Source organism: Ceratosolen solmsi, unplaced genomic scaffold (genome assembly GCF_000503995.2).
Source record: "Ceratosolen solmsi marchali unplaced genomic scaffold, CerSol_1.0 scaffold30, whole genome shotgun sequence".
Lineage (NCBI taxonomy): Eukaryota > Metazoa > Arthropoda > Insecta > Hymenoptera > Agaonidae > Ceratosolen > Ceratosolen solmsi.
Genome location: NW_011948421.1, coordinates 2,178,122 through 2,193,143, shown reverse-complemented (window position 1 = coordinate 2,193,143; position 15,022 = coordinate 2,178,122). Strand labels below are relative to the sequence as shown.

Here is a 15,022-nt window from a genome sequence, read left to right as displayed (position 1 = left end):
AATCGAGTCTGCTCGTAAATCATCCCTATAAAAAGGGATATCGATTATCAATTGTCGATTCAATAAAAGCTCCTATTATAATACAAATCGAATTTCATCCGGTTATAATTCTTACACTCCAGATTGCGAAATCAGGGCGAAAAATGTCCAAATATTGTTCGATGACTACTTTATCAATATATGCATTGTTTTCGTTGCAATCGACTCACGTTATAATTTTGTTTAAAACAAAAAACAACGTGGATCTTGTTTACAATTAATCTTTAGTCTATTATCGATTGTTCGGAAGTAAAGAACAACGAGGGCGACTTTTAATCAAAATTATGAATCGTACATTTAAATACCAACAACTGGACGAATCGATCGAGCAGGACGCTAGTATCGATAAAATTAGCAGACTAGCATCAGCTTAGATACGATCCCTTGGTCGACTAGCATTGGTGCACTTGCCCTACTACAATTCATCGAGCATCAGTCCCTACTGAATAATAGCGGGTAATGCTTGTGTTTTCCGTTAACTAAAACGACCATCTGGTCGCTTATATGCTGTATTTATAATAAAAAAATTAATGAATTAAATTAATAAGGAGTATGACTCGAGGATCCGCCTCGCTTTGAAAAGGAGTTGAATCAAAAGTTCGTCGTACGACGCTGCAATAAGCCGAGTGGCACAATGACAAAATACAAAAGCAGAAGATAACAGGAATTCCAGACCTTATTGTCATTGGTAAATCTTCTCTTGGCCCTTCTCGATCTCCTCTTACGACCGATAAGCGCAATTGCATCGCGTCGTACTACCGAGTAGTTTTGCGGGATGGGGGATGGGGGATGGGGGAGGGGGGGGATCCAAAGAGGGGCTTGGGAGCTCAGTCGAGGCAAGTTTTGGGAGTAAAAAAGGCGCATCCATCGCTTTTCCGCCGTTCGCTAGTGTCCACCGTGGCACGATAAATAAACGAAACGGCGGAGGACGTGCCACGCGCTCAATGAGAGAGGTTCGCCATCCTTATTCTCACCTCCGTCGATAATAAGAGAAAGGCGAATGAGGCCTTGCGACGGCTCCTTCGATGTGGCGCTTTGTAGACTAGAAAAAAATCATTATAGCGTGTATGTACATGCGTGTAGCCGTTGTCTCGAGTAGCGCGGGTTATTTGTGCGACGGGCACGGAGGAGCGAACAGTGGCGCCGGGCGTGTACCACTTGCCCCGCGAAATCTTCTCGTTTCCAAGCGTAATAAAGCCTCTTTCCAAAATCAAGAGGACGTTCCAACGGGAGATTTTGCATAGTTCACAGGTATCGCATACGCAATCGTCTTTGTCTTCCTCCTCGTCTTCGTCCTCGTTCTCGTTCTTTTCCTCTTCCGTTTCCTCCTCGTCATCGTCACTCTGAAAAATGACGCGCCGGTAATCCGCCAAGGGACCGGTGCAATGTCAAAAGACGCAGGCGCAGTCGTCGGAGATCCTGGCCTACCTCGCCCTCTTCCGGTTTAGCTTGGCGAGCTTGCGTCGCTTGAGAATTAGTTGGTAGAGACTATCCAGACCCTCGTGCAGACCCTCGCCGGTAATAGCACATGCTGGCTGCACCCGGACGCACGAGCTTCCCGAGGATGACGATAGCTCCAGAACGCCAAGCTGCTTCTCCAACTCGTCCACTTCCTTGGCGCCTATAAACAACCAATCTCTTATTGTCTCCCCCTTTCACTTTCGCCATTTCTTTCCTTCTTTCTTCCCCTTTATCTTTTTACACGCTCTATCGCGCCGATGTCAAATTTATACGATCGAGAATGTAGTCGAAATGGCTAAAGTCGATATTCTATTGTAAAAATCAACGCGATGGCCTTTAATGGGAGCGCCCGTCACGCTTTATGCTCTCTAAATTAAAAGCTTTGACTATTGACATTAGCATAACGGTATTATTAAAATAATTTCAATAAGCAATGGCGCGGGATGTCGGAGTTATATTTCCAATTATGCTATCCTTTATAGTATAAAAATTTGTAAACGTATTTTATGTCGGCGTAGATAAAATTGTCATATCATTTTATTTACAGTATATTACGATATTATGATAGTAAATATGTAAAATATCAGCTATAATTTTATAGTAATTGAAAGGCGAAAATGTTAAATAAATAATTTTGAATAACTTAATGATCCATTAAATAATGGTCATTACAATTGCCTAATTGTATTTTAAGAATACGAGAACAATTTTTTTTTTTTTTCTTAAATAAACTAATTTTAGATAATATAAATTATCTATGTATTCATTGTTAAAAAATGTAAAATTCAGTCGAGTGCTAACACATGAAAAGGTTATATTGAAACAATTTCTGTAGGAAATATAATTATTTTTTATTATTATAAATTTTAATAATTACCTTAAATAATAGTAAATTTAATCTCTTATGTACGATATTCTACGCCTTTTAATTGACTATTTTAAATATGTATTAACATTAATCTACTTTTAAGTTATAATTTTCGATTCTTGACCGTACGTCATAATTTAAAGATTTTTTTTTTTTCATTCGATAGTTAATAATTTATGAATACTATTAATAAGTCTGAAGATTGTGGGTGCTTTTTTTCTTCAACACATATTAACTAGTTGAATTTAGGATGTACTCTCGTGAAACTTTCAACTCTACTCAGCTTATAATCATAATTATATACTTTCACATTCTAAATTGATATATTTAAATGTGCTGTTATATATGATAATTAAAGACACCCTAAGGTATTCTATATTAACTTTTTTGGTTAAATTGACTAAGAAAGTATTGTCTTGATGGATAATAAGATTTGTCAAACTTTAAAAAGTTGAATGAGCGTATAATGATACATAATACGAAATGTATAATATATCAGTTACTTCGACGCACTTTAATTATACATCGAGATATTTAGTTTGAAAACTTCAAACTCACAGTTTTAAAATATTTTAATAGCAATTAATTTAATGTATGCGTAAATAAAAAATTATCATTTTAAATAAGGCGAATAAAAAATCGAAATTTACTTAATAAATTTTTAATTAATTTTTGAGGTAAACTATTGTTAAAACTTTTTCGTTTTCATATTACCGCACTGTATTTAAAGAAAAATTGCAAATTTACAATAGTCGAAGTTTGTTTAAATATTGAATTTATTAAAATTGTACTTATGAAAGTGAGATGAATCTTTAAAATAAACTTTCATTTTATTTTCATGTATCTATAATTATTTTATAAATATATCTATACACTTCTCCAATAAATTAATATAATTTATTTATATTTATATACAATCACTTTTATCATAATAATCACTTAGATGAATTTATTTTTAATTATTCGTATATCTACTCAATAACATAAAAGTTATTAATCAAAAGAATTCCGTTCTTGAAAGTATTGTATAAAAAGCCATAAATCTATTAAAATGTTGTAGATAATATCTTATCTAGAACAAATTACTCATTCAATCGATTAAACAATGAAGAATATGTGTACATTTATTGTTTTAAAAAATCTAACGCAGAACTATTAATAACAATGAGCTTTGTAGAAAATTCATGAGATATACAATATGCAAATTTTAAGTTTGTCATTAAAAATAATTAGAAATTCATGCTAAATATGTTTTACCGTTTAAAGTTTTTATACGTAGCTGTGACACACAAAGCATCAGAAATATAAAGAAGACGATAAGTTTAGTTGCACGTAGGTAATTTTAACATCCTCGAAAAGCGCTTGATAGCTAACAGTTTTACACTCAACTATCAACAGTAGTCACCGTTACAAGTTCTACTGACTTCAAAAAAGTCATTAAAGTATCTTCTATGACTGCCATAAACGCGTATTATCCATAACATACGAATCCCATGAAATGTGTTTACGCGCGCATGACAAAATAGAGAAAACAAAAAGTGTCACGGTCGTATGAATTGATATTTGAGCGAGTAGTGCGTTGCATCCGAGCCTCGCCCATCAATAAATCAGCTCCCTAGTACATATACAATCGACCCACATCAGAAGTACCACTTTCAGATTCCATTTACTATAAGGATGAGAGTTTTTCCCATCGATATCGCATCGCTGCTTGACAAAAGCTGCGCACGATTGTAAGGGACTCACCCGGTAGATCCTGTTTGTTGGCGAGTATGAGTATGGGAACACCCGCATTATCGGGACTCCTCGCCGTCCTTGTCAATTCCATTTTAGCTTCCTCGAGCCTTTCCGTGTCGCAGGAGTCTACAACGAATATGATGCCGTCGGTACATCTTGTGTATGACTTCCAAAGTGGTCGAAGCTTTTCCTGTCCGCCCACGTCCCAAACTAGGAAGTTAACTCCTGAAAATATATTTGTTTCATTAGCCTAAAACCTGGAGTATTAATATATTCATTTTATTTATTAATTTTTTTTATCAATAATTTACAATTTCATTTTCATTAAGGTGATTCTGATTTTTTTAATGCTTAAAAATAATCTATTGTCTTAGTCCACGTATTTTAATATCTTTCATCGAATAAATAATCAACATTTTAGGAAATATCTTATTAGCCGAAAAATATGAAAAACAAATCATTGAAACTGTAAGAGATAAGACGATTAGAATCTATGTTGTCTGGTAAAGTTTTGAAAATCGTATATTACAGTCTTTCAGTATATTTAGCAGTATATTTTTCAGTATATAAGCTTATTTAAGAGCTTATAACATTTTAACATTGAAAAGTTAAGAAGTAACTTGTAAATTCAAAAGAGCTTATAAAAATATGTAATCGTTAACAGTTTACATTAATTCGATTATTTATTTAGTCATTATTTAAGCACAAACTTTTTCATTAAGTACAATGAAGAATAGACATAGGCAGTAAATTAGTAAACGTTCGAATTTATAAGTTATGAAAAAATATTAGAATAACGTTAACAAGATTTATTTTAAAAACAGAATAATAATACTAATAATTTTTCCAATAATTATTTATATCGATAATGCCAAATATTTCTGTACTAAATTGTTTAAAACGATTGAATTAAAATCTTTCAACCGATCAATACTAGATATGGATACTCCGTTGTTATTATTATTATTATTATTATTATTATTATTATTATTATTATTATTGTCTATTAAGATTACAAAGACATTTTCAATTTTATCGTAAGAATTTAATATTTAAATTATTACATTTATAATAATCTATATTATAAAACTCTCTGCTAAGTTTTCCAATGCCACTAGAATCAGAGTAGGCAAGTTTTAATTCTAAGAAATACAAGAAATAGATATCTTGTCAGATTAATCTTCATAAGCAGTAAAATACTGATTCATCTCTTTCGAGGTTATGTCAGACTAATCTTCAGGCTAGTATCTCTGCTCAAGCTGTTCACACTTTTATAAGAACATAATTTTACTGGTAATAAAACATTGATTTCTCGAATATTACTTCGCAGCTTTGGTAAAAATTTAATATTTTAGCTTCAATGTTAAATTTTATTTACAAAATTACAATGATACCACTGTATTTTCCACTTATATATGTAAGGATATATAGAATGAAATTATTTAATATTAATTAAAAATAATTCCGTATTATCCGTAATATTTTAGAATTTTAATTATCTAAATTTCAGTTTGTCGTATTTAATATTAACCTTACGATAAAAATAAAGATGAAAAGTTTTGCATTTGCATTCAGTGTAATATAAATAAATTTTCAAGTTGGTACATGTTGGCGTAAAACATACCGAGCTATCGTTTAATAAAAAATAAAAGTTTAATTCAAGCTTGGCGCGATTATTTATTTAAAATTTACGCGTTAAGCTACGAATTTGTTTTAGTGGGCCAAACAGTATGCCATTTTAATGGTAAACGGAAGGAAGAGAACGGCACGATAAAGGTCAATTCAGCGTACGCTACGTTTTCCCTTAAATACACATTCTAAATTGTAATATTGTAATAGCTAAGAATTTTATGAACAACGCTAAAATTAAAAAATTAGATGAGATTTTTAAGATTCGTGGCTCCATTTCTAAGGCAATCTTTGACATATCAGACTCAACTAAACATGCTGTTACATATGTATTAATATTTAATATAGAATTTTATGTTATTTTTGATTTTCTATGTTACTAAAATAGACCAATTGCATACTTTCCATAAGTTATATTAAAGTGCCTTTTTGGAAGAAGTAACGAGCTTTCAATAAGCTTTTATATATATTTTAACTGCGGCTACTGTACAACAAAGTCTCCCTTCAATTTCTTCTCTTCTAAATATACTCTTTTCAACTCACAAGTCTCGGAGCATCTGGTGCTTCATTAATATAACGTGTTTCAGAAAAAGTATCCGAATGATTATGTTAATCATTGCGCTACTTTTAGATAAAATGATTAATATATTTTTGATAAACTTGTGATATGATAGAGTATTTAAGAAAAAATCAAGTTTTTATATTTACAATAAGTTTATTAATAATAATATCATTCTCTTTTGAAAAATAAGATCATTAAAATTAATTTGAAAATAATGAATTTTGATATAAACCAGTAGAGATGGATCTATGTTAATAGGTTAAAATAAATCAATAGTAGTATTGTCTTGTACTTTGCCTGAAACTACAAGAAGGATGAGCCAGACAATTCCGCTAAATGTTCGAAAATATATTGTTAAACGCTCGTAATCTTCTTTAGAATCCCGTCCATTATGTTAGTTATCAAATTCAAGGTTTAAATAAGTTTTCAACCAAAGCTTATAATTTTCTAACCCATCTACCACGATCTATGCCAGAGTATGTAAATTAAAATTTACGTCCAGCAGCCCTTGCTCTGCTCTTAATAACAGCCTGTGAATTACGTTACAGGGGTACCCTATTTTAAATTAATTTTACCATTTAATGGAAAATTTTTTATTTAATCATAAATCAGGATCAACGCCATAATGAATATTTGCTTTTCAGTTAAGAAACAGTATATGAAATTTTCATGTCTCTGCTTATCAAATTACCGCAATCCATCAAATACCAAGTCCTTTTTATTCGTAAGTACAGTTGCAATTAATATGCAATTGATGTATGTGCTGAATGACTTTAAAGCAATTAATCTATACCGAAAATAGTGTAAAATTAACTGTGTTTCGATTTCGTCCAAGTTCACAAGTTCACAAGAGAAGAAAGACAGGCTGAGCTGCGGGCTGATCCCGGAGCAGCGGCTTTTTTTTCTTCTTTCGACATCAGCGGTTCAAGTACTTCGGCAAAATTATATGAAAAGCGTGAAGACATTAGGCGGAAAAAGGCAATGGCCGATTAACTGTGTAGATCATGGTATTCGTCACCGTATTAAAAACACCATGCATCGCGATGCATATCGTCAGCTTACCTTTGGCCTTGCCAATACCGCCGCGTATCCTCTCGCAGTTGAAACCAATGGTTGGCACAGTATTGATGTATTGGTCGAACTTCAGCCTATACAGGGCCGTTGTTTTACCGGCACTGTCGAGTCCGAGCATCGCTACGTGGAGGGGCGTCCCCGTGGGCAACGACTCCAGGAGACTGCCGCCCCCAGTGCCGCTTCTGCCCATGCCGGCTCCCATCTTATCTGCAAAGCCAAGCTAATGCTTAAGCGTATTGCTGAATTTTGCTGGAGGTAGAGGTAGGTAGTACATGGGCCGTTAATTTCGGGGAGGCCTAACGTTAAAAGCTGGCAGCGATGAGTAATTCCGTAGCCGACCCGACATTGGCTTTATAAACGCTTTTACGAGATCTGCCGATTCCTGCTAGTTTTTCCAATTTTTCCGTTGTATTGTGGGTGGTACGACGTAAATAACCGGTCGGAAATAGGAAACAAAGGATGCTCGTACTGACGTCATGGTCACGGTTCTACTGAATACCTACTTACAATGAAGATTAGGATCGAAACAGAGTTCGAAATTTCTTCCCATACCGAGTTGAATTGAATTATTTGTTAATTATAGGTAATTTTATTGTAGCATGCGTAAAATTTTTATGCTCCGAGGAAGAAAAGGATTTTAATGCAATGAGATGCAATGTTACGATAATTCGATGCTTCAAAGTTGTAGAAACGATAATTTATTAAGCCATAGACCATTGTTATGTTTTAGTTTTTATTCCCCCCCCTCCCCCTCCCCACCCCTCCCCAAAGACATTCATTAATATATCCGATTCATAAAGGCGATCGAATAAAAAGCCAATGTAACGTTAAGCTATACGAATTTAAAAATGATAGCGAAGTATTATTTGGATATGCGACACCGTTAGTGGCGTTATATTACAGCCATGTTATCTTTTTCATAACAAATGTTCGCGGAAACACTTTGCAAACACGTTACGAGCAAAATGTGATTTTGAGAAGCAAAGAAAAACAGTAATGGAAAGGACATTGATTGTAAAAAATATTCCTCGGTCCATCAGATAAGAAAACTATTGTAAATATTGTATGAAGCGAGGTATATATTGTTAACATTTACACTTAATATATTCGAGAATTCGAAAAGTCTTTCTAATGTTATTGTTATTATCCTTGGTAAGTTTATTATGCACATTTCATCAGAATATCAGTGTGCAAATAAATAAAATTAAAATGAATATTCGTAATATGTTAATAGGATAATTATATAAACAAAAGGTCTATTATTCTCCGATTTTATTTTATTATTTATTGTAGGTATTATTATGAGACATTATTTAGGTTCGCGTTTCTCAATTTTTCAGAAGCCAAGCGCATTCTCTCGCCAATAATTCTCATATTCTTTCTAACGATGTTTTTTTTTTCTTCATTACTTTGTAGTTTTTATAATTGCCAGCGAGTATATAACTGAGGGTACAGAAAATGGGAATGAAAAATTTTTCGTTCGACTTAATTAGCTTAAAGGGAATCTTATCGCCTATCTTGATTTACAAGTGCTCAGCCATTCTAGTTTCATGTTTATATATTAAAAGCATTAAACCGGTGTCGGTTGAATACCTCGATCGCGAGTTCGTGCGCCTGTTCCATACCTTGGTTTTGCGGTTTCCCGGCTTTCTCCGCCTCCTCTTCCTCGTGCACCTCCTCGTTGCTCCAAAAGTACCGATAGGTGGACGCAACGGAGATAAACTGTCACAGAGTGCGAGAGTGCGAGAGAGAGAGAGAGAGAGAGAGAGAGAGAGTGAGTGAGTGAGTATGTGTGCTGGCGCGAAAGTGTTGCGTAAGTATGTACGTGGGCGCGTGAGTGTCTCTTTCACGGTGGCTCAGCCGGACGTGGGAATCGTTGATCTCCGGACTTCCATCGGTCGACAAGCTCTTCCGGACACGCCGCTCTCGCCGTCGATCGTCTCACCACCGCACTATCTGCAATTGAAAATCAAACGGGCCCGGTCATTCTCTTTCAAGCTACTCGTTTTTATGATTATTTTCATTTTTATTTTGCATGCCCATTTCTTTTATTTTACCGGGACAAGAGCTTCTTTCATGAAAGTGAATTGGCGCACGACTGCGCGGATGTGGGGTAAAAATAATTATATGGTTGACGAATGTGCCAACTGCTAAGAAGGTATCATTTGCCTTTTTGGGATACGCATAGGAGATAATCCTTTGATGTCATGAAATTTATTGCCTTACCCAATTGGATCTTATTTTCATTGCTTATCGCAAGCTAACAAAAATCACTCATTTTCATTGTCGTTAAGAGAAAATAAAAATTCATGCTCCTTTGTCATGCCACAATCGAGTTTGGCAATAATTCTTTTGAGATAAAAAAATGTCGAGTATTTAATCAAATGAAAACCATTATAGAATGTATAGCTTTAGAAAGGTAAAATTACGAGTAACAATTTTTAAATGCATAAAAACCATGAAATATTGTGTAAAATTTTAAATAAGCGATTAAAACTCAGTAATTTATACACACGATGATTCCTCTCTTTTTTCTTCTTCTTGTTTTTGTTCTTTTTTTGAGAAGAAAATTACAAATAAATATATTTCTTACTTTACGCACTCTTTAAATATACTTATAAAAAATGCATAGATTTATTTTTTAATGTTATTTGTAATGAAAATAAAAATTGTGATGCAATTTTAATACTTAGGCTTTTCTTCTCTCTTTCTAATTTATAATTTCTCATTAATACATGATTATTATATAAAAGCATTTACGGCATTTTGGAAAATTATCATTTATGATCACTATTATATTAAGAATTTATAAGCAACATAATTAAAATCAAACAAAATCTTACAAGATTGTAAAGCATAATCATGTTAATTATTTTAAAGACTATATTAACGTTGGCTGAACAGACTTAATTTACTCTCGGTACAATAGAAACATTTTCGCACGCTTTACAAAGTTCATTATTAAGTTCATTAGCTATAAATATATTCTTGTTACCAACTTTCTTTCAATTTAGTTATTATTCTCGCTTTAAGGCATCATTTTTCAGTTACAGTTTAATTATTAATTTCAAAATTACATAGCCTAATACATTATTATCGGCAATTAGAGAAGAACGATTAATTTTTATCAATGCCAGTGAATAGAAAAATTAGAATGTATCGAATTACATTAAACTTATATCTAACATTGATCCATAACTATGAATAATTTAATTTAGAATTTAAATATCGCAGAGATGTAAAGTAAGAGGTCGATTATTATTTCTAGTGATGTTAAATATTCGTTTTTACTTATTTATATGCTTCATATTTGTCAGTATTAAGGCTAAAATGAGGCGCGTGAACAGTTTTTTAAAATTAGTTCGTGACAGATTATTAATGGTGAAGTTTTGAATAATAACACACATTTTTTATCTGCTTAGAGAATCGTAATGGTATCGTATTAACGAGCAAGTTAAAAACGATAATATTTTTTAAAAATGACAACGACAAAGAATAATAATCTTTAATAATGAATGATTTTTGGTGACTTTAATAATTTATCGGATACTCTCGGAAGGACATTAATAAATAAATAAAAAATTTAGCCATTCTCCAGGCAATAGAATTGAAATATATTTAAATTATTTTCCTCGCCACGAATAAAATAAGAAGTAAATTTAAACCTGTTCGTAATGCATAGTTGTAAACATCGAAGAGATGATCGAAGAAATGATTGATCGAAAGAAATTTATAAGTACTAGGCCCTTGACTATTACAACAAAACCCCGAAATTGCTAAACAATTATATAATAGTCGAGTTGTAGATGGGAAATAGATTCTCGATAATAATAAGCAATGTTGATAAATTAATCAAACAATTTTTTTCTAATTTAATTTAATTAATTTTATAATTTAAATTATTAACGACAATGAAAAGTGTAAATGTATTTAAAACAATAGCTAGGTAAATAATAAGAAGGATTTGCAAATGAATGTCATTCTCATGCAAGATTCATTGTAAAACGCGAAGATGCGACGAAATTCCAATAAGCTTTGTAATCGAGAAACCAAGCATCTTCCATCCTACGTACGGCGAATCCTTACGCTAATGAAAATTCTCACTCAGATGGATGATATTTGTTGAAGTATCTATTTTAGCAGTTTTAAATACGTAAATAGATGCTCTTCGCTTAAAGTAGGGACTCACAAACGAATACGACGTTAACGTCAAATTAATCGGCAAATAAGAAAGCATAGGCTCTTGTATTTTATAAGCGTTAGGTTGGCTTGAATGCACTGGATTTTCATTTTCTTTACTGGACAAAACAAATCGAGAATATCGAGAATACTTCATCGGTGCATCATGCGCACTAGATAGCGCGGCCTCGAAAGCAGAAGCTCACCTATGATATCTGGCATGCAGTATTCTCCTATCGTTTTGGTGACGCTCAAGTCCGTATGGAAAAGGAAGGAAAGGAGCGTATATAGGCGAATTGGGCTCCGAGAGTAAGCGAGGGCCCAAAAAGTAGGTCATCTTGACGTTCGTTCTCCATACGTATGCACGTGCGCGTACACGTTATTTCATGAGTTAAAGGTTCAGAATCACTGTAACTTCGAAGCTATGAGGTACTTTATCCTCGTGCCGTGTCAGCGCATTTTAAAGTCTGTATTATTTCACTGGCTGTATCCTCCTCTTTTTCCCTTGGCGCCTTATCATTTGTTAGCAGTATTATTGTTTTTACAATTGAATACTCTATAATACCATTGAATTAACGATTAATAACGACTTTAAAAGCATTATTAATTATTAGTTATTAAGATTATTACATTTTTCCGTAGTTGTCTCGAAAAGTCATTATTTAGTGAATTAACCTTCTTTTCCAAGTGTCTGTAACGATGAAAATTGATGTCAAGGTTTGTAAAGAAATTCCTGCTATAAGAAGATAATAGAAAAGTTTTTACAAAAGAGATAAAAAATGGGAAGATGAATCTGTCGAGTGTGAAGCACTTGTATATGACGTTGCTGACGTCAACGAATATTCATCTTAACAGTTATTTAAAATTTGGTTGATGACTCAATAATGATTGATCTCGAAATATTTTTGATTAATTGATTGGGAGAATATAAATGTTCATAATTATAATTTATTAAAAAAAAATTTATTGTACTTTATAATATAAAAAACTAAGAATCCCATGGGATTAAGAGATTTTAAAAATTTGAAGAATGTTTCCTTTCATCGTCATACAGCTCTTAAGCAATTAGATAGAGATAATTTAACTTGTAGTCATAAAATAGTTTTCCACTTTAAAATTTTTATCTGATCATTTAACGTGGAATGCTACGAGTATATTATACGGGATAAGAGATGCAAAGAAGATACATATGCGCATATTTACAATGTGTGCACTGTCTCCTTTCTTTCTCGCCTGTTCCTTCGCCTTTTTCTACCTGCTCCAGACATACAATCCTCTCTCGCTCTCTCTCTCTCTCTCTCTCTCTCTCTCTCTCTCTCTCCCTCTCGCTCACTTACTCTGTCTTTCTCTTTTTTTAGCCCGCCTGTCGTTGTGGTATCCCTCTAAGTGCATATCTGTTTTATCTCCCTTTAGTTTAGACTGTCCTTGTTCATCGTATTCTCGTTGTCTGGCTTGTGTTTGCTTTCGAAATTTCTTTCATTCGACTTTTTACGACGTTATTTTCCCTTTTCCAGTACAATGATTGCACTCTAAAGTTTGTGTTAACTTGTATAGTATTTAAAGCAAAAGATATCGAATTTCGCGATGTGTTAATTTTTGTAGTAATTTGAGTAAGTGATGCGTGTAGATTTCAGAATGAGTGAAAGTACTTCTTTATCTAACCATTTAACAGAGCTTTGCATTTTTTCTTAAATAGAAGTAATCAATATTTTGTAAATGGATATTAATCATTATAATTTATGCGTGAAATATAAAAATGCTGCTAAATATTACACTTTATCCTATTTTATAAAATTATTAACTTTTTGTCTCACTAGAAATTTTATTATAACTAGTTCTTGCGCAATACTTTTTTCTTATATCTGTATATAAGCTCCTTATACCTTTAGCTTATTGATCTCGAGACTATTTTTTTCGCATTTTTATAAGCTTTAGAATCATTTATCATGCTCTTTAATCTTTATTAATTCTTTAATTTTTCAAAGATATTTTATATTTTTTTTCCTGCGACTGTTGATTCAGTAACGTTTATTTTTTTTTTATATACTTTATTGAAATTTGTTTTAGCATACTGTTAATGGCTGTCATTATGTGGCTTCTATTATCTCGTATTTCTTGTATCTTATTCTTATTTTCTTCAATTTCTTTTACACGAATAATCATCAAGTAATAATTTTCATTTATTTTTACTAATCACTCAACTTATGTAAGTTGTTACTGTGTTTTGTTGATTAATGTATTAGAGAGAAAGGGAGAGAGACAGAGTGAGTGAGTGAGTGAGTGAGAGAGAGACAGAGTCATTTCATATTGCAATAATATTTCTTTCGTAAATTATACTGGAAATAAGAGGATTATTCGAGAAATTAGCTTGTGTTGATTATTTTTGTTGTTGTCTTTATTACATCTATTTTTCTTAATTGTTTACTCACTTGTTCTTCTAACTCATGTCTGCCTTTCCTTTTTTCTTGCGATGATGAAACTTGTTACGTTATTAATCATTTTAATGCTAAAAGAGAATAATTCATTTTAATCTCGAGGCTTACTATTGTTTTGATCCTTCACTATTTCTATTGCTTAGAACAAGTAATTGAAAGCAATACATAATTGATTTTAATTCGAATAATTTCTCATGTAATTACGTGAAAATAAGATATTAAATATATTAATGTCAGCTATTGATGTAATCCTAAATCAATATCGATTTGTTGTATCGTCAAGTGAACCGAGTAATAGTTTATAAACACAGATGAACGATCCGCAAGCCAATTCCATTATATCGAATATTCATCAATAATTGTATTATTTACATTGTGTATCTAGAAACGTATTAAGGTTGAAAAGAAGACTATATATATATATATATATATAGGCGTGCTAGGAGCTTGTGTATTGAGCGATGGTAACTTGTGCGCGGTCTGAATGAAAAATCAAGACAATAATATTCCACTTTTTTTGAATATTCGCTCACATCAGTTCAAGATTAAAAAACTTCGTACGCGCGCGGTTAATCCAGAACTTTGTCAGACGTCCACTCAAAACGACTGCGTAAGCTTCTCAACGTAAGATTAAGTGACCTCCTCGGCACCGTACCTTCTCCTTTTTTACTGGTGCGCGTGCGTTCATCCATACCAGCATCTTGTGCTCGCTTATCTCAGGCCGCTCCTTTCCCATTTTCTTGCTAGCGTCAAGAGTTTATTCCTGCGATTCGAGAGGAGATGGACAGAGAGTGAAAAAGAGAATGAGAGGGGAGAAGATAAAATGGTAGCAGGGAAAAGGGTGGTAAAGCATAGGCAACGCTACTTTTTCCTCAACTGCACTTTCTCCCTTTGTTCATTTGCGATGTGCTTTTTTACGTTTGCTCCAGGAAGAGCGAACGTCGGATCGAGTCTCGAGTAAAAATTATTTTTGGATCCTTCTAGAGACGTCGAAAAAGGGTCGAATTTGAGATTCTTTTTTTTCATGAGAAACGCGTG

General features: G+C 32.9%; 1 protein-coding gene across 1 annotated transcript in view; it reads right to left on the bottom strand.

Annotated features, from left to right (window-relative positions):
- Positions 1-566: 566 nt before the first annotated feature.
- Arl4 (ADP ribosylation factor-like 4) overlaps positions 567-15,022 on the bottom strand; it is a 43,188-nt gene continuing 28,732 nt past the window's right edge. The window contains exons 2-5 of the mRNA XM_011498422.1: positions 8,996-9,326; positions 7,359-7,577; positions 4,115-4,330; positions 567-1,660 (exon numbers count right to left, since the gene is read on the bottom strand). Coding sequence (XP_011496724.1) covers positions 1,464-1,660; positions 4,115-4,330; positions 7,359-7,572 — 627 coding nt within the window. The 5' untranslated portion in view covers positions 7,573-7,577; positions 8,996-9,326 and the 3' untranslated portion in view covers positions 567-1,463. The remainder of the gene's footprint in view (positions 1,661-4,114; positions 4,331-7,358; positions 7,578-8,995; positions 9,327-15,022) is intronic.